Genomic DNA, 17,278 nt, shown 5'->3' on the forward strand with positions numbered 1-17,278 from the left:
GGTGCAAGTTTTGATCTAATTAGTGGCTTTCAGAACCCACAGAGTCCAAGCTAAGTCAGGAGAGTCCTTGCTGGCCTGTCTTTTATTGCTTAACTTGTGTTTTTGACCTCTTTGATCCTGCTATGGCTCAGGAAGTTCTTTTAGCTCATGGACTCCCACCATACTGGATCCCATTTGGTGTCTTCTATACTATTTTTTTTTACATATATCGTTCAGCCCAAATATCGCACCTGCCCTACTGTGGTTTCTACATCTAGGGACCCATAATAATGACCGGTAGCAACTATGGAAGGATCATGGTTCAAGGATATCCTCATACCACCAACAGTCATCTTTGGACTGCATATGCAGAACCATGACATAAACAGAGCCATGGAAACAGAAAGCAATGATAACCGCATAATATCAAAATTGGAAAGCAACCTACTTTACATTAAAGCCTACAGTGGGAGGAGTACTATTTACAAATTTGCCTAAACAGAAGATTAGTACCTCGAGGTTTCACCAAAAGAAGGAACTACACTGCAGAGAGATAGATGACCAGATCATAGATGAGTGGCTCATGTCCGAATTGACACACGACTTAAGCTAGTCAACGTGTTGCTAACTCTTAACAGAAAACTACAAGGTAAATACAAGACTGAGATAACTGAAAATGAAACTGCCTTCGAAAATGTTAGTGACAAGGCAAATAAATTTGCATTGATATTCAATAAAGTAAATACACCAGACCAAAGGTTAAAAGATATTGAAATTTGCCCAACTATGCCACAAATACCAGGAGTCGTAGCAATGATGCTGGAGGGGAAGTGGACACCCCCAGACTGGATCACCAGCACACACCAACCCGGAGATCCTCCAGCACAATGAAAATAGCTCCAGAAAATTCCCCCAACCAACGCACTCAAGGGAGGAATGTCAGTCTAGGTTGTACAGGTCCCTGAGAGTGAACTATCATCAAAGAAATCATTCTTGGTAAGGAAAAAGGGACCTGAAGTTCCTCTGGAAACCGCCCACAACATCGAGAAACGCAGGACAGGAGAAACTGGTTCCAGATCTTTATTGCACGGAGTTGTTTAACCATTCTGCCAAACCTCTGACCAACACTGAAAGAAGAGTACTAGAAAAAGGACTAACTTTTGTCCCATCTAAACGTGACAACATAGTAAACACTATGATCCAATTGAATATATTTACTAGAGAACTGAATCTCAAACTATTTTTAGTAATAGAAAAAAGATGATCATTCTACGACTCCAGTAATACAAAAGTGGAAAAAGCCAAGCTCCTTTAACCACCACAACATCCAACAGTTTGCACCTTTAAGAGCAAATGTGATGAAGACCTGTTCAACAAACCACGCAAAAGACTATATAGCCTAAAAAGGAATGAAGTTCTGGTACTAAAACACCTAAGTAACAACTCCAGCAGAAGAATTATGAAGGCTGACAAGTGAAGTGGATTTTGTTTACAGAGATCTGGATGAAAAAATTCTCCTGAACTATCTATGTAATTACAGGAGTGGTCTGATTACAGCTTTATCATTTATTTTGTTATTACATGGTGGTCTCTCTTCTATAAGCTTTTTCGGGCAACATAACATTTGTTTTAAACATCTTTTTTTTCTTGTAAATAAAACTGGGATGGTCACCTATTATATCTTTCAGTCCAGAATTTGTTGTCATAATGGGCCAATATTTTTTAATGAACAACGTATTTTGAACCACTAGAATACGTAACTGGTATTCTACATCTGTTATTGTTAACCTGTTTAGAAAATACTACTGGGAGATTAGATGAACAATAAGGTCTGCGTCTATCAGACCTATTTCTAACTACTTCCTCCACTGTATTACATAAATTTTTCTTATTGTAACCTCTTACAACAAATTTCTCTTCTAGATCTTAAATTTCTCTTTCCAAGTTCCCATCATTAGCATTTAACTCTTGAAATTCTTAAGCCTTGACCCTGTATAATATTGTCATATATATAATGTGGGTGCATACTACTGCAGTGTAAAAAGTATTTTTATAACATGGTTTTCTATAAAGCATAGTATCCATTGTGCCATCATCAGTAACCTTTACATGAACAAATAGGAAAGTAATTTCTACTTTTGAAAAACAAATAGCAAACCTAAGAAATGCCGTACTATTATTGATATAATCAGTGAAACTAGAAAGTACATTTTCTGTACCTGATGAAGCAGGATATTTAGCTGCGAAACCACTTGTCATTCTCAAATAAATACTTTTTTGTTTTATGAAAGTAGTCTGGTTTCGTCTCGATTTGAGATGTTTGCTCTGCATACACAGGTCTTTGAACTTTAAGTATTTTACTGTAACACCTGCTTCTGAGGCCATGGCTGAAGGAGGCATTACTGTGATAGAACTTGAATGTACCAAAGGTAACTGAAGAAAAGCCTACAAAATCTTTATTGAATTGATGAGTTGCAGCATTGTCTACAGAGAGAAGATGATGATCTAATGGTTATGTCTTTGGATGGTGATACGATTGAAAATGATATGGACATATTGACGGGGTAGCATGTCTAAAGTGGAGAACATGCTGTACAAGTTGAAAAGAGCACCATGTCAGCGCTACCCCTTAGAGTTGTGCCTTAAATATAACATTGTACTGAGGGGCTTAAGTATCTTGAAAATACCAGCACAAGGTTATAGTTACTTAACCCTGTTAAGTGAATGGCAAAAGTTAAATCTTGAACAGAGTTATAAGTAGATCGGTTTATTAAACCATGCATTAAAGCAAGAAAATGAACTAGTTGTGTTAAAGATAGTCGCTTTAATGTATGACCTGCACTCAGTGGATTTGGTGGACAGGTTGCTGCATACAGTAATGGATGCTGTGTTTTTGTATGGGTAAAGGTTACTACGTACTAAATTTATCAGCGATGGGAATGATTTTGAAAACGGCCACATTTTTGCTTGGCTGAAAGATTGATGCCTGCTCCAGTGTCGCTAAAGAACCAGAAATTAATGATTTATCAACAACCAATGAGATTTCCCCAATGAGAAATAATGACGTCATACAAGTCCTGGATATACCACCGAGCAAGAGAGACCTAGGGGGCGAGAAAGTAAATGCTCATAATTAAGGTGGATGTACATAAAGATTCTGAAAAGGGTGTTCCAGCTTTGATAAACCATCAAAAAGATACACGACTGAATTTTCCTCTTCCTGTCAAACAGAACATGAGATGGCCGAGATCTGTGAGCAGAACTCGGAACAAATGCAAATTAGTACAGGACTCTGTAGATGCTCCAAGCATCAAAAGGTATTGGAAAATGACTTGGTTTGTAATTTATCAGCCAAAGTTTTAAATAATGATGAACTTATGCTTTTACAAAAGGGCATTTCATTTGTGCCCTCATAAAAAGCTGACATAATGGAAATATTTGAAGTCTCTTACTAGAAATGTAATGTTGAAGTATGTGTTTTAAAGGTTGTACCACTGGAACCGTCTGTAATAACGATAGTGTGTTTAATAGACAGAGTGTATTCACACCAGCATTGCACCTGCTGGTGGAAGCTTTGGAAAAGATTTTGTCTTGAGTTTTTTAGTAATTACCATTGCAAAGAGAGTAGTAGATATTTTTTTAAATCTAACTACTAATGAGAGAACTGCTTTAAATTAATGCACGATGACACTCTTGTCACACGACTGGCTGATAAAGGCAGTCCTATTGTCAGATTATGAATGGTATGTAACCAGAAAGAATGAAATGTTAGCTGATAATTTTTTTTAATAAACAAATTGCTAGAAGTTTGTACAGAATTTAATAGGATGAAAAATAGTTGCATATTTGTTATTAAGCAATTTAATTGACAAGAGCCTATATATTTTTATTTAGATAAACCGAAGATTCAATTTATTCAAGGATTACCTAAATTACATAGATCCAAGTAATCCACCTTTATGCCCTGTAGTTTCAGGGCAGCATTGGTCTACTGAGGCTATTTATTAACTCTAAAGGTCATATTTTACAAGACTCACAACAGTTTTTGATTGATTTATATAATTCTACTCAAGCTGTCTGATGTTGAATGTTTTTTTGTGATAAATGTCAAATTGTTATTTACAGTTATAATACTGTGGGCATTGAATGGATGAGACAGTTTTTGATAGGACAGAATGATCTGTATGCCAGTAAGATTGAACTGTGTTTTATTAGAAATGGTACTATACAACGTTTTTCTATTTAATGGAAAATATTTTGTACAGAAGGGTGGCGTAGCTATGGGCAATGTGCCCATAGATACGCCAACCTGATTATGCTGATATGGGAAATGGAACATGTTTTTGTAGGTCCATTCAGTACACAGATAGTATTCTACAGAAGATTTGTAGATTGTTTGATTTGGAAAGGTCAAGAATAAGCACTCCAAACGTACACGACGTCTTCCACCGGTGTTGAAATTATCAGAGAGTCACAAAAGTGTTAAAATGAACACTGACACTTTATTCTAAAAGAAGTTTAAGCGCTTTTCGTCACCCAAATAGGATGACTTCCTCAGAACAAATTAAAACATGTATACAATCCCCTTAAATAATCATTTGTCTTCTATTAGTGAGAACAATCATCGTTAATTAACACTTAAAGGTGTATTCTCCACATACTAGGAAATAAAGTAACCCTATATTGTATTTACTCAAACATACATTTAGTATCAGGTGTATACTATCAACTGTGTAGTGTCACCTAGTAAAGCATAAGTTGACAAAAAAGTTGACAAAGTTGACAAAAAAGTTATAAAAAATACATAAACTAATAAGTTAAAAGTAAAAAGTGTAAACTAGAAAATGTTTGTAAAAAATATATATACATATATGTAACAAAATAATATATGTAAAAATTAAAGAAACATGAAAGTGTATAAATATGTATATACAGCTCAGTAATAAGTTATTAGAACAAAACTTAGGGTTCCACGTATCAAATTTTAACCATTGTACAAAAAGTTATACAAAAAATTGTACAAAAAATATTCATAAACGTGCTGTGATGTTAATAAACACACCTTCAGCACTAAAAAGGTAGTAAAAATACGTTTAACTCAGAGGTTGCCCCTAACGTCTTAAGCTTCTAAGTTTAAGCAAGCAACTAATTGAACATAGGTCATTCAGACCAGGAAAAGAATAAGAGTTCAGTTTTATTTGCCATTTCAATTCTTTTTCCTCAAGGAGCAAAGGTAGTGGGGCCCCCTGCTGGTTTTCAAAAACTTGGTCAATAATCACAAATTTAAAACAATGGTCTGTATACACAGATATATGCTTAGCTAACGCGTTCTCCTGCTTGTTCTTATTAATAGCGTAAAGGTGCTCGTATATACGGTCCTGGAGTCTACGATCGGTCTTACCTATGTAGAATCCAGGACAGTATTGGCAAAGGGCCAAATAAACAACCCTACGAGTATTACAGTTTGTTCTATGTTTTATCTTATATGTTCTTCCATTTATAGTAAACTTGTTAGTCTCAAGAATACTACTACATCTACTACAACTCTGACATTTGAAAGTGCCAGGTGTTTTTACAAAGTGGCTTGGGTGTCTTTCAAGTAAATTTTTCAAATTACTTCCTCTTCTAAATGTTGTTTGCGGCCTACTACCAACTTTGTTATATAGACATGGGTTAGTTTTAAAAATATCCCAGTTCTTTTTGATAATGTCGACTACTCCATAACTGTTAACATTATAAGTTAAAATAAGTCTAGGTTGGTTATCGTTCACAGTGGAGTGTTGCACTATGCCATCATTGGACCAATTGGTAATAACTGTAGTTACATTCCCCGAGTCCGTTTCTGCATTGTTCACCGCTAGCTCAAAATTCCCACTTAACAAAGGTTTAAAAACTCCCATTTGTCTCTTACGTGAGACTTCACCTATTAGGTCATCCAAGAGGGAGGTGGGATATCCCCTTAGTGTGAACATAGTTCTCAAAAGTTCACATTCAGCCCTAAAGTCAGAGTCAAGGCTTACAATACGAGCTGCCCTCACCAGTTGTCCCTTAACGACCGATCTTTTTTGGAAGTTAGGGTGACAACTGGTGAAATTCAGGAATGAGTTAGAGTATGTAGTTTTTCTGTGGATAGTGGACACAAAAACTTTTAAATCATCCTTTTTCTCAAGCCATATATCTAAATACGCTATGGCTTGTGTACTAAAGGACGATGTGAATTTCAAAAAGGGGGTAGAAGCATTAAAAATATCTGTAATGCTTTGCCCAAATACTTCATCCCCATCGAACAAAATAAAAATGTCGTCCAAGTATCTAGTGTAAAAGTGAATTCTCTGACTCAGTATATCATTCTTGAATACGTAATTTTTCTCCCAGAAAGCCATTACCATGTTGGCTAAACTGGCCCCGCACGGGGAACCCATTGCCACCCCAACTTTCTGACGATAGAAGTTCTCACCTAACTTGAAAAAGTTGTTATATAAAATTATTTCAAGTAGTTCTATCACTAATGAAGTTTCATTACTGAGGGCATTTTTCTCTTTTAGTGTGGCTGCTACCCACTCCATGGCTATATCATGGGGGATACACGTGTAAAGATCTTTAACGTCTACTGTAAGGAAGTTGTAGTTGGTTTGATATTTTATTGTATTGATTTTAGACAAAAAAGACCAGGAATCCTTACAAATATAGATCTCATCTGTCAGATATTTTTTAAGAATAGAGTCAACTACTTTCGCACGTGTAAGTGGGTGAACCTCTACTATCCACTAAGGGCCGCATCGGAGGTTTACTGATGTTCTTATGAATTTTTGGTATACCAAATAACCTAGGGTATTTAGGGTGTAAAACTAACATGTAGTTGTAACGGTCGTCGTTTAACCTGCCTTCAATGTACATATCTTCAATACTGGTCCTAATAGTGGAATAGGCCCTATTAGTTTCAGATCTAGAACTAATTTCATATGCGTCGTCGTCAACCAATTTGGTCATTCTATCAAAATAATCATCCTGGTCAAAAATAACAGCCCCTCCTCCCTTGTCAGGTTTACACACACGTAGATTATGGACATGAATAAATTCAAGTAGTTCATTCTCTTTGTTGTTTGCAAACCTTGTGTGGGGTTTAGTCAAAAGTTTAGAGTTGTGTCTCAAGTCCAACTCACACATAGTTTCAAATAGTTGAAGCAAAGGGTGCAAGGGTGGGTTGAACGTACTAGGGATCCTAAATGGGTTACTATTGTTACCATTTGACTCGTACCCCCCAAGCATCAAACTAAAATTCAATTTCCGGGTAAAAAGTTTTATATCCAAAGTTGTGTTAACAATATTTAAGTTGTTTTTGGGGACATAGGTGTATCCTTTGGCTAGTAAGTCAATTAGTTCGTCAGGTATAGTTACAGGGGAAAAATTATAGGTCTTAAAATCCCCGGAATCGTTGACCCTAATCTCTGGCTTAGATGAATCTAAGTCAAGCCCATCATGCCCCAAATCAACAACATCACCCACCACTGATAAACTTAATTCAACACTATTACGTGACACATTCAGAAAATCATTCAGTTGAAAAAGGTTGTCAGGTAGTGTGACGTTGTCACATGTTAACACTGGCTGTAATTCAGTAAACTGTTCAAAGTTAGAACTTTCATCAAAACTAGTGTGTTCTAAGTTTACATGGTTAAGATTGTCCATCAAACCATCAGACTCATGTTGGTAATAAGACTCATCGTGATCACAAAGACTAATTGCATCAATCACGTGTGTCTTGGTCCCTTCATCCTGTTGTAATACGCATTGTTCCTTTGTTTGGGTATGGCCCCCTGACGTGCACCTTCGTGAAAAACCTGATGGCCTTGGTTTTGTTGAAACATTTGCCCGTTTGAAGTGTTACCTTTGTTACGGTTCAATAACCGTTCACTACGTCTCACAGTAGGTGCATTACCAGCACCCGGTGCAAAGTTAGGTGCCCCAGGACCACTCTGAAACCTCACGTTGTTAGTGGAAGTATTATTCACCCCTCTGTCAGTTGGCAAGTCATCAACGGGAAGGACCTTACTTGAAACAGAAGATTGCCAAATTTGAGAGGTAGGGGGCAGAGGGTAGGCTGAACCATTGTCATAAGCAGCACAGTCACGCTCCAATTTTTTAATCTTGTTCAGCCTTAGTTTCCCCAAATATTGGTCAACGCTGTTAAAGCATCAGTCGTAGTCAAACTTGTACCTGTCAAATTCAATGTTAAACTTAATGGATGCATCCAGTTCAATAATTTCGTTGCTCAAGTCATTTACCCATATAGTATAGTGTTTTATCATCAATCTTAATAAATCAGCCCCATTCCGCTCAAACAAAAGTACCAGTTCTTTATGAAAATCGGAGTTAGGCACCAACCCAGTGGGATATTGGTGGTGCCTTAACCCCTTAGGTATAATGTTGCGTAATAAACATTCGTTAAAATAATTAATTTCTAATTGCAACTTTTTCATTTTAACTAAAAGTTTGTCAAATTTCTGAAGCTTCAACACAATATCAGGAGTTGAATTTACCTCGTTCATAGCAGGTGTGACATCAACGTCAGTTAAGTTGTTGGTTTGACGTGAAAAAGAAAAACTTTCAGCTAACCAATGGTTAATTGCAGGTAATCCTTTAGGGTTTAGGTTCGTTGTGTTGTTAATGGCATTAATAGTCACCCCAGTATTCACTGAATTGCTACGGGCACCCTCCGCGTTGTTTCCAGGCGTCGGTAACACAAGTTCATTATTACCCACCAAACCAACAGGAGAATTGTGGTACTCAGATTAAGTGTGTCCTTATGTAAAACTCCTACTTTGTCCTGATGCGAGTGATCTTGTAATGACATCGGACCACTTGCTCCCGTTTTGTCACAGTTGGTAGGACCCCGAAGTAATACCGGCCCGTTCTCGGCAATCCGTTCACCTGGTAAACTGTCAACTACACAGTCAGCGTTTACAGACGCTGCAGCAGGTTCCCGCGTTTCTGTAAACAAAATTCTCATCTCCCGTTGTTGGGAATCGATTTGATCAAGTCTAGCGCAAAGAGATACAGGGACAGCACCAGCTAGATCATCTGATAACGTGGACCATGACACTTTGTTCAACTCTTTATTCCAGCGCATGGATTCTCTTTGCGCTAGACTTGATCAAATCTATTCCCAACAACGGGAGAAGGTGCACGTCAGGGGGCCATACCCAAACAAAGGAACAATGCGTATTACAACAGGATGAAGGGACCAAGACACACATGATTGATGCAATTAGTCTTTGTGATCACGATGAGTCTTATTACCGACATGAGTCTGATGGTTTGATGGACAATCTTAACCATGTAAACTTAGAACACACTAGTTTTGATGAAAGTTCTAACTTTGAACAGTTTACTGAATTACAGCCAGTGTTAACATGTGACAACATCACACTACCTGACAACCTTTTTCAACTGAATGATTTTCTGAATGTGTCACGTAATAGTGTTGAATTAAGTTTATCAGTGGTGGGTGATGTTGTTGATTTGGGGCATGATGGGCTTGACTTAGATTCATCTAAGCCAGAGATTAGGGTCAACGATTCCGGGGATTTTAAGACCTATAATTTTTCCCCTGTAACTATACCTGACGAACTAATTGACTTACTAGCCAAAGGATACACCTATGTCCCCAAAAACAACTTAAATATTGTTAACACAACTTTGGATATAAAACTTTTTACCCGGAAATTGAATTTTAGTTTGATGCTTGGGGGGTACGAGTCAAATGGTAACAACAGTAACCCATTTAGGATCCCTAGTACGTTCAACCCACCCTTGCACCCTTTGCTTCAACTATTTGAAACTATGTGTAAGTTGGACTTGAGACACAACTCTAAACTTTTGACTAAACCCCACACAAGGTTTGCAAACAACAAAGAGAATGAACTACTTGAATTTATTCATGTCCATAATCTACGTGTGTGTAAACCTGACAAGGGAGGAGGGGCTGTTATTTTTGACCAGGATGATTATTTTGATAGAATGACCAAATTGGTTGACGACGACGCATATGAAATTAGTTCTAGATCTGAAACTAATAGGGCCTATTCCACTATTAGGACCAGTATTGAAGATATGTACATTGAAGGCAGGTTAAACGACGACCGTTACAACTACATGTTAGTTTTACACCCTAAATACCCTAGGTTATTTGGTATACCAAAAATTCATAAGAACATCAGTAAACCTCCAATGCGGCCCTTAGTGGATAGTAGAGGTTCACCCACTTACACATGTGCGAAAGTAGTTGACTCTATTCTTAAAAAATATCTGACAGATGAGATCTATATTTGTAAGGATTCCTGGTCTTTTTTGTCTAAAATCAATACAATAAAATATCAAACCAACTACAACTTCCTTACAGTAGACGTTAAAGATCTTTACACGTGTATCCCCCATGATATAGCCATGGAGTGGGTAGCAGCCACACTAAAAGAGAAAAATGCCCTCAGTAATGAAACTTCATTAGTGATAGAACTACTTGAAATAATTTTATATAACAACTTTTTCAAGTTAGGTGAGAACTTCTATCGTCAGAAACTTGGGGTGGCAATGGGTTCCCCGTGCGGGGCCAGTTTAGCCAACATGGTAATGGCTTTCTGGGAGAAAAATTACGTATTCAAGAATGATATACTGAGTCAGAGAATTCACTTTTACACTAGATACTTGGACGACATTTTTATTTTGTTCGATGGGGATGAAGTATTTGGGCAAAGCATTACAGATATTTTTAATGCTTTTACCCCCTTTTTGAAATTCACATCGTCCTTTAGTACACAAGCCATAGCGTATTTAGATATATGGCTTGAGAAAAAGGATGATTTAAAAGTTTGTGTCCACTATCCACAGAAAAACTACATACTCTAACTCATTCCTGCATTTCACCAGTTGTCATCCTAACTTCCAAAAAAGATCGGTCGTTAAGGGACAACTGGTGAGGGCAGCTCGTATTGTAAGCCTTGACTCTGACTTTAGGGTTGAATGTGAACTTTTGAGAACTATGTTCACACTAAGGGGATATCCCACCTCCCTCTTGGATGACCTAATAGGTGAAGTCTCACGTAAGAGACAAATGGGAGTTTTTAAACCTTTGTTAAGTGGGAATTTTGAGCTAGCGGTGAACAATGCAGAAACGGACTCGGGGAATGTAACTACAGTTATTACCAATTGGTCCAATGATGGTATAGTGCAACACTCCACTGTGAACGATAACCAACCTAGACTTATTTTAACTTATAATGTTAATAGTTATGGAGTAGTCGACATTATCAAAATGAACTGGGATATTTTTAAAACTAACCCATGTCTATATAACAAAGTTGGTACTAGGCCGCAAATAACATTTAGAAGAGGAAGTAATTTGAAAAATTTACTTGAAAGACACCCAAGCCACTTTGTAAAAACACCTGGCACTTTCAAATGTCAGAGTTGTAGTAGATGTAGTAGTATTCTTGACACTAACAAGTTTACTATAAATGGAAGAACATATAAGATAAAACATAGAACAAACTGTAATACTCGTAGGGTTGTTTATTTGGCCCTTTGCCAATACTGTCCTGGATTCTACGTAGGTAAGACCGATCGTAGACTCCAGGACCGTATATACGAGCACCTTTATGCTATTAATAAGAACAAGCAGGAGAACGCGTTAGCTAAGCATATATCTGTGTATACAGACCATTGTTTTAAATTTGTGATTATTGACCAAGTTTTTGAAAACCAGCAGGGGGGCCCACTACCTTTGATCCTTGAGGAAAAAGAATTGAAATGGCAAATAAAACTGAACTCTTTTCTTTTCCTGGTCTGAATGACCTATGTTCAATTAGTTGCTTGCTTAAACTTAGAAGCTTAAGACGTTAGGGGCAACCTCTGAGTTAAACGTATTTTTACTACCTTTTTAGTGCTGAAGGTGTGTTTATTAACATCACAGCACGTTTATGAATATTTTTTGTACAATTTTTTGTATAACTTTTTGTACAATGGTTAAAATTTGATACGTGGAACCCTAAGTTATGTTATTACTGAGCTGTATATACATATTTATACACTTTCATGTTTCTTTAATTTTTACATATATTATTTTGTTACATATATGTATATATATTTTTTACAAACATTTTCTAGTTTACACTTTTTACTTTTAACTTATTAGTTTATGTATTTTTTATAACTTTTTTGTCAAATTTGTCAACTTTTTTGTCAACTTATGCTTTACTAGGTGACACACTACACAGTTGATAGTATACACCTGATACTAAATGTATGTTTGAGTAAATACAATATAGGGTTACTTTATTTCCTAGTATGTGGAGAATACACCTTTAAGTGTTAATTAACGATTGTTCTCACTAATAGAAGACAAATGATTATTTAAGGGGATTGTATACATGTTTTAATTTGTTCTGAGGAAGTCATCCTATTTGGGTGACGAAAAGCGCTTAAACTTCTTTTAGAATAAAGTGTCAGTGTTCATTTTAACACTTTTGTGACTCTCTGATAATTTCAACACCGGTGGAAGAAGTCGTATACGTTTGGAGTGCTTATTCTTGGTTTTTCGAAGTACATGTGCAAGTTTGATTTGGAAAGGTACAGAAAATGAACTTTCTAGTTTCACTGATTATATCAGTAATAGGAAATTTCTTAGGTTTGCTATTAGTTTTTCAAAAGTAGAAATTAGTTTCCTAGATGTTCATATAATGGTTACTGATGATGGCACGATGGATACTATGCTTTATAGAAAACCATTTTAAATGCTTTTTACATCGCAGTAGTATGCACCCACATTATATATTTGACAATATTGTTACAGGGTCAAGGCTTAAGAATTTCAAAAGTTAAATGCTAAAGATGGGAACTTTGAAAGAGAAATAAAATATCTAGAAGAGAAATTTGTTGTAAGGGGTTACAATAAGAAAAAAGCACATAACACACTGGAGAGAGTAGTTAGAAATAGGTCTGATAGACGCAGACCTTATTTTTCATCTAATCCCCCAGTAGTATGTTCTAAACAGGTTAACAATAGCAGCTGTAGAATACCAGTTAAGCATTGTAGTGGTTCAAAATACGTTGATGTCATTAAAAAATATTGACCCTTATGACTGTAATTTCTGGATTGAAGGATACAACAGATGATGATCTCAGTTTTATTTACAAGAAAAAAAGATGTTTAAAACAAATGATGTTCTTCATTCCACATTGCTGCAGTCCTAACCATTGGGTAATCCGCTGTCCAGTCGGCCCGAATACCAAAGTATATGGCTGACGTCGGTCAAGGCGCATTAGACTGATGTCAGGACGTCAGGGTACTAATGCGCATGACCGACGTCATATCCTCAGTCTTTTTTGCCGCATGGTCCGATGCAGAAGCAGTTTTGCGAGTGCAGGTTGGCGTTCTGAAATTTTCTGAAGTCGGAGTTTCAGACCGAATCAAAGTTGGCTAAGTACCCGTTGGGGAACATTTTGGTTTTTCTTGCCTCAGTATTTAACCGGATGTCAGAAAAAGTGAATAACTGTATTTCTTGTGGGAAACAGATACCTCATAGGGATTACCATACTTTGTGTATACCTTGTTTAGGGCCTGAGCACGACGTTGTTGGATGCCGCTCTTGTGCTAGATTTAACAAACGCACTATTAAGAGAAGGTTAGACTGTGCCAGGTTAGTGTTTGGGAAGCGTTGTAATTATAAAATGCCGTCGGATGCTCCGACGCCCGCTTCGTCCAAAAAGCGCAAGGACAAAGCAGCAAAGCCTAGGGTTGAAGAACCGGCAGTCCCGGACGTCGGTTCTTTAGAAGGCTCAGTGGAGCCAGAGGTTTTGCCAGGAGTTTCGGTGGAGTCTCAGGCTGAGACTTTACTGTTACAGGATGTGCCCTCTCAGGTGATAGGCCAGGCTGAGGGGGCTTCTCAGGTAGCTGTTCTTCCCTCTCTTCCTAAGGTAGTTAGAGCCTCTCCTTCTGTTTCCAAGACTTCTTTGAGAGGTAGGCCAAGTTTAGCTTCTGTGGGGGCTTCTCCTAGCACTTCAGGTTCTGTGCCTAAGAAACATATGCTTAAAATGGCAGAGGATTTGATTACTATGATTAGAGGTTCTATGCCCCCTCCTGATAAGAGGCCTAGGGTGGAGCCTGAGTTTGAGAGTTTTGAACAGTGTTCAGAGGCTTCTGAGTCTTCGGCTGAAGACTTGCAGGAGTACCCTCATTATTCTGATTCTGATGTGGATGATTCCACTCCTTCAGCTTCTCCTCCTGAGGATTTTTCATTTTCAGAGACTCTGCATTCCATGAGGGAGCATTTTAAATGGGAAGGCCAAGATTTCTCTGATTCCAGGAAGAGGCTTAGGGAATTCTTGTTTTTACCTCAGCATAGGCCCTTAGCTATACCTCCGGTGTTGAATGTGGTGGAAGATGTTTTTGCAGAGGCTTCCCTGAACCCTGATTCTTTGCCTCCTGCCCCTGTTAAACCTGATAGGTACTATAGGGTGCCCGAAGCTCATAAGTATCTTTTTAAGAGTCCTAGGGCAGACCCAGAAATTGTTTCTCAGGGGCCTAAAGGTGTTAAGGCCTCTGTTGTTAAAAATCCTGTTCCCCCTGATAAGGAGGCAAGGGCTTTGGATAGATGGGGAAAGAAAGTGTATACTTCTTCCACTTTAGCCATGAGGGCGTTGAATTGTCAGTTTCACATGCTAAAATATCAAAATTATCTCCTTTCACAATTGAAATCTAAGGTAGATGCTCTGGCGGAAGGTATTGAGTGTAAAGAGTTGCTGGATTTAGTTCATGTGTCTGAACAAGTGGGTAAGCATTCTTTGCAATGTGGTTTTGATGCTGTGCAGGCCTCCTCGAGGGTGGCTGCCACTGGTTCTGTTCTTCGCAGGCACGCTTGGTTGAGGGATCAGAATTTAGCTGAGCATGTCAAGACACGGATTTTGGATGCTCCTTTACAGTCTGATGTGTTGTTTGGTTGGAAGCAGTTTTAAAGAAAATGGAGGACAAGGCTAAATCTATGCAGACTGTTAAAGATTTTTTGCAGGTGCAGCCTCCAAAGTTTAGCAGAAATTGGCCTACTAAGGGATGGACATATCCTGCTTATGATTCCCAGTCTAGGGGTAGGTTTAAACGTGGTAGGGGCAGAGCTCAAGGTTCTTTTAGGCCTAGAACAGGGAGTTCTTCTGCTCAGACTTCTGGTGAGGGCAGGGGTCAGTCCTTTCGTAAACAGACCCAATGACCTGCCTTTTCAGCTGCCAGTACATTCTCGTCTGGCAGCTCCTTTGGGAGGAAGACTGTCTCTTTTCAAAGAAAATTGGGATTTAATTACTCAAGACAGATGGGTTTTGGATATCATTCACCACGGTTACAGGTTTTATTTCCATACCTTGCCCCCTTTCAAAGGCATGCCAGACGTTCCTCCTCCACAAAGGAAAGAGGCTCACAAGCAAATTTCTCTGTTACTCCAAATAGGGGCCATTCAGCCAGTCCCTGTACCAGAAAGGGGCCTAGGATTTTATTCTCGCCTGTTCCTAGTACCAAAGAAGGGGAACACGTGGAGACCAATTTTGGATTTATCTATCCTCAACACTTATCTGGACATTCCCAAGTTCAAAATGTTGACGTTACAACAGCTTTTACCTCTGCTGGGCAAAGATCACTGGATGGTAACTTTAGATCTCAAGGAAGCTTACCTTCATGTGCCTATAAGACTAAGTTGCAGAAAGTATCTGCGTTTTCGAGCTGGACATTCTCGTTATCAGTTCTCTGCATTGCCCTTTGGCTTATCTACTGCCCAGAGTATTCACAAAGGTTCTGGCTCCAGTGATAGCTTACTTCAGGCTAAAAGGAATTCAAATCTATCCTTATTTGGACGACTGCCTGATTCTGGCTCAAGAAAAGGAAGACCTTCTACAGCATTTGGAATACGTCATAGCAGTGCTAAGATGCCTAGGGTATTCTGTGAACGAAATAAAGTCCAGTCTAGTACCCTCTCAAGACATGTGCTTTCTGGGTGTGAGACTGAATACAGCAGCCCAGATGGCCTTTTAACCCCGGACAAACAAAAGAATCTTTCCAGTTACTTCCATCAACTATCTCTTCAGTCCGGGCTGACTGCAAGGACAGTCCTTCAAGCCTTAGGGTTCATGGCATCTTGTATTCTGGTGCTTCCCAATGCCAAACTGCATATGAGGAAGCTGCAATGGTATCTCAAAAATGTATGGACACAGCACTGCCAGGATTTGGACACTGTCATTCAAATAATACCTTGCATTCAAAAAGAATTTTTGTGGTGGGCTCAGGAATGTCACCTAAACAAGGGACTCTCTGTGACCCGGCCAGAGGCGAGTCAGATTTTAACGACAGATGCCTCGGACAATGCTTGGGGAGCTCATCTAAATGGAAAGTGGATACAAGACAAGTGGCCTGCCAGACTACAGCATCTACATATCAACATGAAGGAGATGTTAGCAGTCCAGTTTGCATTAATGGCTTTCAAGGAGTTACTTCTTCCAGGGCAGGTGTTGATTCTAACAGACAACACAACTGTCATGTGGTACATCAACAAACAAGGGGAACGATTCTTATCCTCTATGCAGGCAAGCAATGATTTTATGGGAAACTGCGCTCAGCTTGCAACTAACTCTTCAGGCAAGGTTTCTGCCGGGAGCACAGAACTCCTTAGCAGATGTGTTAAGCAGACAAATCATGGATCCCCACGAGTGGAAACTGGATCTTCATGTATTTCAGAAATTGACAGTGTCATGGGGAACTCCAGACATAGATCTGTTCGCTTCTCCACTAAACCACCAGCTGCCAAAGTTTTGCACAAAGGGGTTTCATCACACAGCTTGGAAAGTGGATGCTCTTTCTTTCAGTTGGAAAAATCTTCATGTGTATGCCTTTCCACCTCTGCCTCTTCTTCCAAAGGTGCTCCTAAAGGTCAGACAAGACAAGCCAAGGATGATTTTAATAGCTCCAGATTGGCCTCGGCAACACTGGTACCCACTATTAAGGAGTCTGGTAAGGAAGCCTCCATGGCCTTTACCTTTGATTCCACATCTGTTATCTCAGAAGGACGGTCACCTGCTCAATGTCAAGCTTCACTCTCTTCATCTAACAGCCTGGCATATTCTGTTTTAAAACACAACAGGTCTCAACTTCCTCAAGTTTTAAATGTGATTATGGAAGCCAGAAGACCTAGTACAAGGAAAGTGTACGCAGAAAAATGGAAGAGATTTTTATTTTGGAGTGCAGCAAAGAATTTGGAGATTTCTGAGC

General features: G+C 38.6%; 1 protein-coding gene across 1 annotated transcript in view; it reads left to right on the forward strand.

Annotated features, from left to right (window-relative positions):
• The window catches only part of CHD7 (chromodomain helicase DNA binding protein 7), a 2,781,650-nt gene that overhangs the window by 653,911 nt on the left and 2,110,461 nt on the right, over positions 1 to 17,278 (forward strand). Inside the window, exon 5 of the mRNA XM_044065875.1 lies at positions 9,128 to 10,805. Coding sequence (XP_043921810.1) covers positions 9,128 to 10,805 — 1,678 coding nt within the window. The remainder of the gene's footprint in view (positions 1 to 9,127; positions 10,806 to 17,278) is intronic.

Source organism: Protopterus annectens, chromosome 3.part0 (assembly GCF_019279795.1).
Source record: "Protopterus annectens isolate FY-2018-M chromosome 3.part0, PAN1.0, whole genome shotgun sequence".
NCBI classification, from domain to species: domain Eukaryota; kingdom Metazoa; phylum Chordata; order Ceratodontiformes; family Protopteridae; genus Protopterus; species Protopterus annectens.